Source organism: Chiloscyllium punctatum, chromosome 40 (assembly GCF_047496795.1).
Source record: "Chiloscyllium punctatum isolate Juve2018m chromosome 40, sChiPun1.3, whole genome shotgun sequence".
Taxonomy (NCBI): domain Eukaryota; kingdom Metazoa; phylum Chordata; class Chondrichthyes; order Orectolobiformes; family Hemiscylliidae; genus Chiloscyllium; species Chiloscyllium punctatum.
This window is the reverse complement of record NC_092778.1, coordinates 52124079-52138582: the sequence shown is the minus strand read 5'-3', so window position 1 is coordinate 52138582 and position 14504 is coordinate 52124079. Positions and strand designations below refer to the sequence as shown.

Here is a 14504-nt window from a genome sequence, read left to right as displayed (position 1 = left end):
ACTAATGCACCTAACTTATACATCCTTGGACACTACAGGCAATTTTAGTATGGCCAATTCACCTAATCTGCACATCTTCAGTTTGTGGGAGGAAGCCAGAGCACCAGGAGGAAACCAAGCAGGCACAGGGAAAATGTGCAAACTCCACACAGGCAATTGCCCGAGGCTGGAATCAAACCTGTGAGGCAGCAGTGCTAATCACTGAGTCACCATGCTGCCAACCAAGGTAATCGCTGTACCTTAGTTGTGTCCTTACCTGATACAGTGTAAAATCTGCTGCAAAGTCTTTGCCATATAGCAGCCATGATGTCAGCAAGCTGGTAAGCAGTGAGTCATTGTTAACTATTCACATACAGCAAACCAGGAAATCAAAAGCATTTAATATACTAATTAACTTAGAATTTTCATTTTCAGATGGCAAAATAACTTCTTTCTTAATCAAAGGCAATCATTTAAAATAAAGAATAAATAACTTTATTGAAAAAATTGGAAAGTGGGGAGTTTTATTTCATTATTATGGAGAAATTTGACATCCACAACTATTAAATTTGTTTTTTGGGGTCAGTGATTGTGTTAACAGTGATTATGAAATTTCTAGGCCTTTAACAATGAAGTTGCACCACATTCATAATATTGCAACTTTTTCAAGTTCTGTTTTAACAGCAAGACAACAACATAAAAAAGGAAGTTTCTGCCAATTCAGTTGATTTCCTATTGAGTCCATTCTTGGAGTGGGGTTGGACGTACTGTATGGGCGAAATTTACACAGTCAGGCTGACTCCAGAATCCTTTGAAAATAGTAGGCAGTAGCCATTTGTGAGATTCCCATTTCCATTCCTGAATCCTGCACACCTGACCTGGGCTGGGTCTGTTGCAGGAATGGACACCTTCTATACCCATCCCCACGATCACCTCCCGCCATTTTTGTGGAGTTGAGCCAGGTTCTCGAGGATACCTATGTCACGGGGCATCAGAGGAATCACAACCCATAATCTGGATCCAGAATTATTTTGTGAGGTATGTTTACAGGTTTCACTCATGTTGCCTTCTTGTCCCTCTATGTCTTTTATGCCTCTTTCATCCTCCCTCCACGTCTTCCATTCCTATTCAAATAGTGTGTACCATAGAACCATATAAAAAAGTTGTCTTAATATGCATCAAAAAAACAAACTTGAAAGAATCTAATTGAAATAACATTGCTGCTCTTAGAACGTTGTAAAATTATAGGGTTTACATTTCTGATGAAGGACTTATACCCAAAACGTCGACTCTCCTGCTCCTCGGATGCTGCCTGACCTGCTGTGCTTTTCCAGCACCACACTTTTCGACACAGAACACTATAAAACACTATCAATCTGACGGAGCCATCTAATAACAATAACAATAACAGAAACCTTACTCACTCCATGTATCTTAGCTTTTGACCAAGTAAACATTCAGACCTCTTAATTGTCTCGATCAATCAAAACAAACCCTTCATTTCCACTTGTGTAAAGAAACTCATCGGTGTACAATGGTGCTCAGCAAAGCATTCATTATGAGGCTTCTGTGAATTATTTCACCAGAAACAGATGACCACATAATCAACGTCTCCAGATTGCCATATGATTAGTGGTTAAACTCCAAAGGCACTCTAATTGATGAGCTCAGTTGAAGTCAAGTTGCTTTGATTAACATATTTGCGGGGTTATAAGAAGTTGTTATTTCTTTGAACTGATTTCATTGTCATTTTCTTTATTTGAACAAGATTTAAAGGCATGAAGTGCGGTAAAGTTTTTGTTATTAATACTATAACGGAGCTCTCTAACTGAACTTTATAAGGTAAGATAGCAACAGTTTTTCAAAACGAAGTTTTCAATAGGGTTTTTTCATTCCATTTTCAGAATTTCGGTTGTTACTGTATGGTTAATTGATTCTATATTATGTACTGGGTCTCTGGGCTTGGAAGATGCAAGGAGCTTAGAAGGAGCATGGACATGAGGAGGCAAGGGGGAACTGGATGGAGAATAGGATGCTGGAAAAGATGTGGGATAGCATTAGGAGCATAGAGATAACAAAGAGAGTGAGTGAGGGATGGGGGGTGAGGTGTGAAGGGTGAGAGTTAATGGACATAACAAACTTTAATCCAACTGGGAAAGTGTTTTGGAGATCTGAGGAAGGCTTTCTAATCAACCTGACTTGGCATTTATCTGCTTCTGTGGCCATATCTGGATCGGCTGACTTGACAAACCTGCTCCCACCTCCCCGGAGCAAAAATGAACAGGCAAAGTGCTTATATATGTTTATAAATCTGCTGAATCAAGAAATTTCCCAATTTGAGCTTCCTGCCTCGATGGCAAAAATCAGGCCCTTCACCTCAACCCCGCATTCTCTTGTGAGGTATAGAATCAGTGACAACAACTTTTGAATTTCTGTGTTATTCTGCACATACCATAAGACCATAAGACATAGGAGCAGAAATTAGGCCATTCAGCCCATCAAGCTTTCTCCCCATTCAATCATGGCTGATAAGTTTCTCAACCCCATTGTCCCATTTTCTCCCCCTAATCCTTGATCCCCTTGATACTCAAGAACCTATCTCCATCTTAAATATATTGAATGACCTGGCCTCCACAGCCCTCTGAGGCAGTGAATTCCGTAGATTCACCACTCGCTGGCTGAAGAAGTTTCTCCTTATCTCCATTCTAAAAGGTCTTCCCTTTACTCTAAGATTATGCCCTTGGGTCCTAGTCTCCTACTAATGGAAACATTTTCCCAACATCTACTCTATCCAGGCCATTCAGTATTCTGTATGTTTCAATTAGATTTCCCCTTCATCCTTCTAAAATCCATCGCGTATAAACCCAGAGTCCTCAAAATGTCTTCATATGTTAAGCTTTTCATTCCTGGGACCATTCTCATGAACCTCCTCTGAACACGGTCCATGTGGACTTCATTATTCAATTCAGAGAAGTAATGACAGCAACCCATCATTGTTACTGCAAAATATGTGCCATTTGTTTTATTTGAGCACTTAACCATTTACTGGTCATCCTCCAGAAAATCACTAATGTTACATTTGGTCTATCGTGCAATAAAAATGATAGATTATGAGACTTTTGAACATTTTCTATGAGTTGGCTTGAGATTGGCTCAAATTCTGACTTTTGAAAGCAAAGATAAATGGTTTATGTAAATTCTGTTCAGTAACTTGATTAGAATTCTTGTTGACAGATGTATATTGAAGACTTTATGCCACATAATTTATTACTCAACTAAAGTAGGATTTATTGTATAATATATAAAAGATTTGCCTCATAATTGAATCAACGATGTATGAAGTATGATGCAGTTAATGAGAATAATTCTAATGATAGAATACGTGATGCTTCATCATAAATTACTTAAGATTGCATGGAAATCAGTTTCTTCACTATCTTTCTGAAATGATTACCTTCTTCCCAATGAAGACACTGCTGTCATCTGTTGGATCTAAGATTTGCTATTGCACTGGCAGTTCCATTCTTCTAAAGTGGTAGTTAAAGCAGGTGGCAAAGATCTCACCTGCCATTTGGAAATCTGTCACCCTCTGAGTCAGTCTGAAATGGACAGCGGCACCTTTCCTCAGAAACAAAGAACCCTAGAGTTATAGATCCTGCTTAGCAAGAGTTGTCAACTAATCAAAGACTAGGAGCTTTTTATGCTCAGTACCACCTTTGTGGCCAGTGCTGCACCCACTCAAATACAAAGATCGCCAAGGACCCAGGCACAAGTGAGTAGTGGCAGTGGGGAGGGTCACAATGAGCGACTGTCTGGGTGCTTGGCAATGAGGATCCCTTGTCCACAGGTGCCTGAAAACCAATATTCAGGGGTTTGTTCTTCACGCTTCCCCACATAGCAAGGCCCCACACCCACTGCTAGGTGATTTGTGGTGAGATGAGGCTGTTAATTAATTATTGTGTGTATTAATTGCCCACTTTAGGGGCAAAATTGGCAGCAGGGTAGGAAGGCCTCCTGCCACAGTCCAAATTGTGACAATGATGGAAAGAAAATGAGTTCTCTACCATCATCTTCCTGCCTCTTCTCACAGGGGTGGGCATTAACTTTTGCCCCCACACTTACATCCCTTAGTAATAAAATATCCCACTAACAATGCTTAAGGTGTTTTAGACCTTCGAATAGACAATAATTTATTTACAACGTCTTTACATATAAGATCAGAAAATGAAAGAGCAGAAGTAAGCTATTCAGTCCATTGAGTGAACTCTACTGTTTGATGAGATCATGGCTGATCTGATACTCCTCAACTCCACCTTTCTGCCCTTTGATTCCCTTACTGAATAAAAACCTATCTATCTTTAAATCATTTTGGAGAAAAATAAATTTTGTGACCAATAGTTTTGTGACTGCATTTAAAGAATCATTATGGAGCAAAGCTTCAGAGAAACATTTGTTTGTAGATATGGTTTTAGAGATGTTAGTTTGTAAATTCTCTACAGTGTATCTTAGTTGAATGTCTTCAACTGAATATTTGAACCAATGGTTTAGTAAGTTGCAAAGTATTTGCGACTGAGTTCAGTGGTCTTGATACTAAGGGAATTCCAAATCTTAATTCTTCTTTTTGAAATGTTAACTTCAATCTAATTCGAAAACACCACCAACTGTTTGGCTGGTAATAGTGTGTACTTAGTAATTAAAGTTGAAAAGATTTAAAAGGGGGACATACAGTAAAATAAATCTGTCAGAATGTAATTAAATAATTATATTAAAAGCAGATGATCCTTTTCCAGAATTTTGAAGTTTTATGCATCTATCTGGAGGTTAAAACAATTGTATGAAATATAGGCCATTCATAGTTTGTGTCTTAGGCACTTCAGTACTTAGATCTTAGAAATTTTGGTTTTCCTCTAGATTCAAAAGGAAGAAGAAATGAAACTTGCATTGTTTACTATTTGAATACAAATTAGCTAATTTCAGGGCAGATTCACCTAGAAGAACATAAATAATTTGTACATATTCAGAACTTAATAAAGACTAAGATGTTTCGAATTTAACAAATTTGTTTTTGTAAGTCATTATTTTCTTGATATATTTCGATAGTAGATCATTTGCTCATCTTAGATACTTACATCCATGTAGAAGAATGAAAAAAGCTACAATCTTCTGAGCCAGCATAAGAGCATTCCCATATTCGTCAAACCAATTGGGTGACACATAACTTGAATTCCTGTTTGTATTAAGATTAAAGGGCAGAGATAATGAATATCATAAGGACATATCATGTGTATCCAATTCTCCTAATGCTCTGAATCGTAAGAGACTAATGTAATTATTAAACATTTGTCATGCTCGATTAAAGTTCTTCTTGACATATATATATTTAAGACTTTATGTCAAACAATGTTTTAGTCAGCTAAAGTAGATTTTATTATGTGATACATAAAAGATCTGTCTAATAACTGAATCAATATTGCATGAAATTCAATGCAGTTAATGAGAATAATTTTCATGATAAGTTGACTCGATAAATCATCATAAATGGCTTAATATTGCATGGTAATCAGTTTTTTAAATGTTAACAATTTATTGGCTTCATGCTATTTTTATAATCTTACCTATATGCAGAACGCTCAGTGAGTATGACTACAGTTCATAGAGTGCTAGGAGAATCCAGTCTGATATCGGAAAAGGATGCAAATGACGAACAATTCCCTATGTTCTTAAATTTACATTTCTACTCTCTCCTTCTCCACAATATTCACTTAAAAGATAGGGGAGACTTGCCCAAGTATCATGTCAATTTTGCATTGTAACAAGCTGCAGAGAGTTGTAAGAACATGAACATTGAGCAACGAAAGGCTGTTCTTGTTCCAACAATTCCCTGCAGCTTGTTACAGTGTAAAATTGGCAGAGGAATAGGAACAGAGGCTCCATGAGTTATTTTGATAATGTGCAATTTGCTCAATCATGGAATCTACACCCGCAATTCATCAGCTAATGAAAGGTTCTACAAAGCCATTCCTTTTTTCTTGCACACCAAAGATTAATCAGGGAAAATTCTGGAATATCTATGATCTCACTTTTTGCCTTGTGCATTCTAGACCTGTTAATTTTCAAGGCCCCATGACATCTGGAAGTATTTTGTTCCACATTCCTGAATTCAAATATTTCAAAAGGGAAACAGATAAGTATTCAAAGGAGAAAGATTTGCAGGGCTATGTCAGTGAACAGGACAGTCAGCCTAATTGAACAGCTCCTTCAAAAAGCTGGTGCAGCAAAGACAATGGGCCTAATGGCCTCCATCTATGCTGCACCATTTTATTGTGCTATGATCTATTTTTCCTTCTCTGAATGGAAATACAACAAGGTTTTGGAAGCTAAATACAAATAGCACTGCATCTGATATAGAACTATAAAAGAGAATGTGAAAAAAACGAGCAGTCCAAACAGTGGCAGGTTGCAAGGGAGAACAAAAGGATCTGTGACAGGATAGAGTGCAAAAGAGATGAAGGGGGAGGTTTTGCTAAAGCGTTGGTGTTCTCATTGTCAGGATGATTTCTGGTTGCTGGCATGCTTGAGCAAGAGGGGGCAATTAACAGCTTGCAGGTGGGGCAGTTAGCAATTTAGTTTGCAAGTGGGCTTTCAATGTTGCTATTTCAATCAGAGATTATCAGGACAGCACCAGCAAGAGAGATGGGCACCATGTTGAGTTGCACTGAGAAGGGAGAGCATTAATGAATGCTTCATAGAGCAAGTGTCCCTAGACTGGGCAGAGGTGTGATAGCCACAGTGTTGGGGCACAAGTATTGTTTACTGCTGGTGGCATCTCCTTTCACCATAGAGCCTGCGGCTCTGAAAACTCAACTACCCTTGACTCCCCTGCCTGCCACCTGTCACATCCAGAATGTCTCGGAAGCTTCTGGGAGTCTGTCTACTCACAGCTTCTCACCTCACTTCACAGATAGGGGATTACTCGACCTTTGGAAATTACCAGAAGCTCAGGTGGGCACAATTGTGCAACTTGAGCGTCTGCCAATCCAGCCACTGGGATACCTCACTGGCAGTGAGATTATGTTGAATACCATCCTGACAGGGTTTCCTGGCATTTTACCACCATTTTCTGAACGAACTCTACAAATGTCGGTATTCCATCACCAAGTCACCCTTTATTTACACATGCATAGTACATGACACCAAGCCAGCTAGCTCAGAGCTGACTTCTAGAGTGAATAGAACTCCTGACACCCCAATTTATGTCTGTCAGCCAGGACTCCCCGATTGGACCAGGTTAACAGCCCCAATCAGGGAACTCATATTCTATGAGGCCCAACTCGCTGACCTCGATCCAATCATGACACTTTTCACCACACCCACCTCACCACCACAATTCCCAACATCTGTGTCTCACAATAATTACACCCGAGTTGAAAGAAAACATTTCGAGCTGCAAGGTCAAACAGAACAGTAATGGGTCAAATAAGGAAAAGTCTGAATGGTAGGAGCCTGAAAACAATATACATCTGAATGCAAAATAAAGGAAATATCGAGAAAATGAGACAGAAACAAAAAAAAAGTGCAGAAGGACAAGACTAAATTTGGGGCAGCACAGTGGCTCAGCAGTTAGCATTGCTGCCTCACAGCGCCAGGGACCTGTCTTCGATACCTGCCTCGGGTGAATGTCTGTGTGTGGAGTTTGCACATTCTCCCTGTGCCTGCGTGGATTTCCTCTGGGTGCACTGGTTTCCTCCTACAATCCAAAGTTGTGCAGATTAGGTGAATTGCCCATTGTGTTCAGGGATGAGTACGTTAGGCGCATTAGTGTGGGGTAAAGGTAGAGTAGTAGGGGAATGGTTCTGGGTGGGTCACACTTCGGAGGGTCAGTATGTACTTGTTGGGCAGAAGGGCCTGTTTCCACACTGTAGGGATTAGAGTCACAAAGATGTACAGCATGGAAACAGACCCTTCAGTCCAAGATGTTCATACCAACCAGATATCCCAACCCAATCTAGACCCACCTGCCAGCACCCGGCCCATATCTCTCCAAACCCTTCCTATTCATATACCCATCCAAATACCTCTTAAGTGTTGAAATTGTAATAGCCTCCACCACTTCCACTGGAAGCTCATTCCATACACAGACCACCCTCTGCGTGAAAACATTGCCCCTTAGGCCCCATTTATATCTTTCCCCTCTCACCCTAACCTATACCCTCTATAGGTTAGGACTCCCCCACCCCAGGGAAGAGACTTTGTCTATTTATCCTATCCATGCCCCTGATGATTATATATACCTCTATAAGGTCACCCCTCAGCCTCCGACGCTCCAGGGAAAATAGCCCTAGCCTACTCAACCTCTCCCTATAGCTCAAACCCTCCAACCTTTGCAACATGCTTGTAAATCTTTTCTGAATCCTTTCAAGTTTCACAACATCTTTCCGATAGCAAGGAGACCAAAATTGCAAGCAATCTTTCAGGAGTGGCCTAATGAATGTCCTGTACAGCCGCAGCATGACCTCCCAACTCCTGTACTCAATACTCTGACCAATAAAGGAAAGCATACCAATCACCTTCTTCACTATCCTACCTACCTGCGACTCCACTTTCAAGGAGCTATGAACCTGCACTCCAAGGTCTCTTTGTTCAGCAACACTCCCTAGGCCCTTACCATTCTGCTCCTTGGATGCTGCCTGAACTGCTGTGCTCTTCCAGCACCACTAATTCAGACCCTTACCATTAAGTGTATAAGTCCTGCTAAGATTTGCTTTCCCAAAATGCAGCACCTCACATTTAACTAAATTAAACTCCATCTGCTTCTCAGCCCATTGGCTCATTTAATCAAGATTGTGTTGTAATCTGAGGTAAATGTCTTTACTATCCACTACAACTCCAATTTTACTCTCATCTGAAACTTACTAACTGTACCTCTTATGCTCACATCCAAATCATTTACATAAATGATGAAAAGTAGTGGACCCAGCACTGATCCTTGTGGCACTCCACTGGTCACAGGTCCCCCAGGCTAAAAAACAACCTCCACCACCACCCTCTGTCTTCTACCTTTGAGCCAGTTCTGTGTCCAAAGGGTTACTTCTACCTGTATTCCATGAGATCTAATCTTGCTAACCAGTCTCCCATGGGGAACCTTGTTGAATGACTTACTGAGGTCCATATATTCGGAGATGCCAGTGTTGGACTGGGGTGTACAAAGTTAAAAATCACACAACACCAGGTTATAGTCCAACAGGTTTAATTGGAAGCAAACTAGCTTTCGGAGCGTCGCTCCTTCATCAGGTGATTGTGGAGGGCTCGATTGTAACACAGAATTTATAGCAAAAATTTGCAGTGTGATGTAACTGAAATTATACATTGAAGAATTGATTGTCTGTTAAGCCTTTCGTCTGTTAGAATACAGTGATAGTTTCACTTCTTTCATGTGTGAATCACAAAACCCTTTTTTTAAAAGTTGCATTCTCGGGTTAGCTGTTAACAAAATGGTGATAGCAAGACAATATGTTGAAGGTGTTAGCTCCCTGTGTTCTCTGTCTATGACCTGATGTTTAGATTGATTCTAATCTAAAAAAGTGAGATAACGGCGTTTTACATAAATTCATGCAGTTTTTGAGCTCAGAGTTCTACATGAATGTATGTAGTTTTTGAGCAAAGTACAATGTAACTCTGCAAGTACAAAAAAAATTACCACACAAAATATATGTGTGCATGTGGGTCTTAGGATAAAGCGGATGAGTTGTAGGATGGTGTTTGGAGATTGGCAGTTGTTGGTGTTGAGTACTGAGGCTGCTGCTGCGATGCCATCCTTGTGGGGGATGCTGGTGTAGAGTGCGGAAACGTCCATTGTGACGAGGAATGTTCCCGGTTCGACTGGTCCATGGGTGCTGAGTTTCTGTAAGAAACTTGAAACCTATTGTACAGAGGATCTCCAGCTTCTGTCGCGACACTACGGATTTCTTATCCGCTTTATCCTCGATCATAACCTCTTCACCTTTGACAACCAATTCTTCACCCAGACACACGGAACGCCATGGGGACCAAATTAGCACCCCAATATGCCAACATTTTTATGCACAGGTTCGAACAAGATTTATTCTCTATGCCGGATCTCCAACCGACATTGTACACCAGGTACATTGATGACATTTTCTTCCTCTGGACCCATGGCGAGGAGTCACTGATAAAACTACACAGTGACATCAACAAGTTTCATCCCACAATCAAACTCACCATGGACTACTCTCGACTGTCTGTCTCATTCTTGGACACGTGCGTCTCCATCAAGGATAGACACCTCAGCACCACACACTACTGCAAACCCACAGACAACCTCACAATGCTACACTTCTTCAGCTTCCACCCAAAACATACTAAAACAGCCATTCCCAATGGACAAGCCCTACGCATACACCGGATCTGCTCAGATGAGGAGGAACGTGACGGACACCTGGAAGTACTCAAGGATGCCCTCACAAGAACGGGGTACGATGCTCAACTCATTGATCGCCAGTTCCGACGGGCCACAGCAAGGAACCGTAATGACCTCCTCAGGAGACAGACACGGGCTGCAACTGACAGGGTACCCTTCATTGTTCAGTACTTCCCAGGGGCTGAAAAATTACGCCATGTTCTTCGTTACCTGCAACACATTATCAATGAGGATGAGCACCTCACCAAGACCTTCCCCACACCTCTACTACTTGCCTTTAAACAACCTCCAAACCTCAAACAGATCATTGTTCGTAGCGAACTGCCTGGCTCTCAGGACAACTCCATACAACCCTGTCATGGTGGACGCTGCAAGATGTGTCAGATTGTGGACATCAATACCACTATTACGCGTGGGAACACCTCCCACCTTGTACATGGCAGGTACTCATGTGACTCAGCCAATGTTGTCTATCTTATACATTGCAGGTAAGGATGCCTGGAGGCATGATACATTGGGGAAACCAAGCAAAGACTATGACAACGGATGAATGGGCACCGCACAACAATCAACAGACAGGAGGGTTCCCTCCCAGTTGGGGAACACTTCAGTGGTCCAGGACATTCAGCCTCGGACCTTCAGGTGACCATCCTCCAAGGTGGACTTCGGAACAGGCAGCAGAGGAAAGTGGCCAAGCAGAGGCTGATAGCTAAGTTCGGTACCCATAGGGAGGGCCTCATCCGGGACCTTGGGTTCATGTCACATTGCAGGTGATCACCATTGCACTACACACACACACACACACACACACACACACACACACACACACACACACACACACACACCGATATTCCTCCACACACACACTCTCACATGCACACGGACACAGGTACACACAGACCCGCACACAGACACCCACACACACCCTTATAGACACACACACTCCCACACGTGCACCCCCTCACAGATTTAAGACACTCTGCAGTCACTACACACACACACACACACACTTTCTCACACTCACAACCCCCACCCCAGACAGACACATACACAGAGAGACAAAGACCCACATGCACACATATATTTTGTGTGGTGAATTTTTTTTGTACTTGCAGAGTTACATTGTACTTTGCTCAAAAACTGCATACATTCATGTAGAACTCTGAGCTCAAAAACTGCATGAATTTATGTAAAACGCCGTTATCTCACTTTTTAGATTAGAATCAATCTAAACATCAGGTCATAGACAGAGAACACAGGGGGCTAACACCTTCAACATATTGTCTAGCTATCACCATTGTTAACAGCTAACCCAAGAATGCAAATTTAAAAAAAAGGTTTTGTGATTTACACATGAAAGAAGTGAAACTATCACTGTATTCTAACAGATGAAAGGCTTAACAGACAATCAATTCTTCAATGTATAATTTCAGTTACATCACACTGCAAATTTTTGCAATAAATTCTGTGTTACGATCGAGCCCTCCACAATCACCTGATGAAGGAGCGTCGCTCCAAAAGCTAGTGTGCTTCCAATTAAACCTGTTGGACTATAACCTGGTGTTGTGTGATTTTTAACTTTGAGGTTCATATAGATCACATCTACTGCTCTGCCCTCATCAATCCTCTTTGTTACTTTTTCAAAAAACTCAATCAAGTTTGTGAGACATGATTTCCCACACACAAAGCCATGTTGACTGTTCCTAATCAGTCCTTGCCTTTCCAAATACATGGACATCCTGTCCCTCAGGATTCCCTTCAACAACTTGCCCACCACCGACATCAGGCTCACTGGTCTATAGTTCCCTGGCTTGTCCTAACCACCTTTCTTAAACAGTAGCACCACATTAGCCAAACTCCAGTCTTCCGGCACCTCACCTGTGACTATCAATGATACAAGTATCTCAGTAAGAGGCCCAGCAATCACTTCCCTTGCTTCCCACAGAGTTCTAGGGTACACCTAATCAGGTCCTGGCGATTTATCCACTTTTATGCATTTCAAGATATCCAGGACTTCCTCCTCTGTAATATGGACATTTTGCAAAGTGTCACCATCTATTTCCCTACATTCTATATCTTCCATAGCCTTTTCCACAGTAAACACTGATGCAAAGTACTTGTTTCGTGTCTCCCCCATCTCCTGCAGCTCCACACAAAGGCTGCCTTGCTGATCTTTGAGGGCCACTATTCTCTTCCTAGTTACCCTTTTGTCCTTAATGTATTTATAAAAACCCTTTGGATGCTCCTTAACTCTATTTGCCTAAGCTATTTCATGTCCCCTTTTTGCCCTCCTGTTTTCCCTCTTAAGTATATTCCTACTGTCTTCATACTCTTCTAAGAATTCATTTGACATATGCTTCCTTCTTTTTCTTAACAAACCCTCAATTTCTTTAATCATCCAGCATTCCGACACCTACCAGCCTTTGCTTTCATCCTAAGAGGAATATACTTGTCTGGACTCTTATTATCTCATTTCTGAAGGCTTTCCATTTTCCTGCCATCCCTTTACCTGCGAACTTCTGTCTCCAAGCAACCTTTGAAAGTTCTTGCCTAATATGATCAAAATTGGCCTTTCTCCAATTTATCACTTCAACTTTTAGATCTGGTCTATCCTTTTCCATCACTATTTTAAAACTAATAGAATTATGGTCGCTGGCCCCAAAGTGCTCCCCTGCTTACATCTCAGTCACCTGCCCTGCTTTATTTCCCAAGAATAGGTCAACTTTTGCACCTTATCTAGTAAGTACTCAATACTGAATCAGAAAAGTTTCTTGTACACACTTAACAAATTCCTCTCCATCCAAGCCCTTAACACTATGGCAGTCCCAGTCTATGTTTGGAAAGTTAAAATCCCCTACCATAACCACCCTATTATTCTTATAGATAACTGAAATCTCCTTACAAATTTGTTTCTCAATTTCCCTCTGACTATTAGGGAGTCAATAATACAATTCCAGTAAGGTGATCATCCCTTTCTTATTTCTCAGTTCCATCCAAATAACTTCCCTAGATGTATTTCCAGGAATATCCTCCCTCAGTACAGCTGTAATACTGTCCCTTACCAAAAATACCACTCCCCCTCCTCTCTTGCCTCCCTTTCTATCCTTCCTGTAGCATTTCTATCCTGGAAGATTAAGCTGCCAGTCCTGTCCATCCCTGTGCTGTGTTTCTGTAATTGCTGTGGTATCCCAGTCCCATGCTCCTAACCATGCCCTGGGTCCATTGCCTTCCCTATTAGGCCCTTTGCATTCAAATAAATGCAGTTTAATTTATCAGTCTTACCTTGTTCTCTGCTTTGTCCCTGACTGCCCTGACTGTTTGATTGGCTTCTGTTCTCAATTGTACCAGTCTCAGATTGATCTCTTTCCTCACTATCCCCCTGGGTCCCCCCCCACCCCCGAGCAGTTCTAGCTAATCTCCCTGCCAGTCTATTAGACCCCTTCTAATTTAGATGCAATCTGTCCTTCTTGTACAGGTCACTTCTACCCCAAAAGAGCTTCCAATGATCCAAAGATGTGAATCGTTCTCCCGTACAGCAGGTCCTCAGCAATGCATTCATCTGCTCTATCCTCCTACTCCCACCCTCACTAGTTCGTAGTACCGGGAGTAATCCAGATATTACTACTCTTGAGGATCTCCTTTTTGAATTCTGCCTAACTCTTTGTAATCTCTCTTCAGAATCTAAACTTTTTTCCCTTCCTATGTCGTTGGTTCCATGTGTACAATGACCTCCTGCTGGCCCCTCTTCCCCGTAAGAACATTCTGTACCCTCTCTGAGACATCCATGATCTTGGCACTAGGGAAGCAACACACCATTCTGATTTTTCGCTGCTGGCCACAAAAACGTCTGTCTGTACCTCAGACTATAGAGTCCCCTAGCAGAATTGATCTTTTAGAACCCGTCATACCCCTCATTGCATCACAGCCTGTCTCAATACCAGAAAAGTGGCTGTTCATGCTATGTTCCCCTGAGAATCCATCCCCCTCTATATTTTCCAAAACAGTATACTTGTTTGACTTTTCCCCCTTCGTATAACTGCCATCCATCACATCTTCTTGCTCTTGTAAATTCCTCATTGCCTCTAAC

At 41.5% G+C, this 14504-nt stretch overlaps 1 protein-coding gene across 5 annotated transcripts in view; it reads right to left on the bottom strand.

Moving 5' to 3' along the window:
• Positions 1-14504, bottom strand: part of LOC140464608 (transmembrane protein 94-like) — a 157614-nt gene that overhangs the window by 38303 nt on the left and 104807 nt on the right. For 3 of the 5 annotated variants that reach the window (XM_072559888.1, XM_072559890.1, XM_072559889.1), the window contains exon 26: positions 5109-5206. In XM_072559888.1, coding sequence (XP_072415989.1) covers positions 5109-5206 — 98 coding nt within the window. Of the gene's footprint in view, positions 1-3433; positions 3598-5108; positions 5207-14504 lie in introns of those variants that run through there. The other 2 variants (XM_072559891.1, XM_072559892.1) reach the window with 2 other exon arrangements.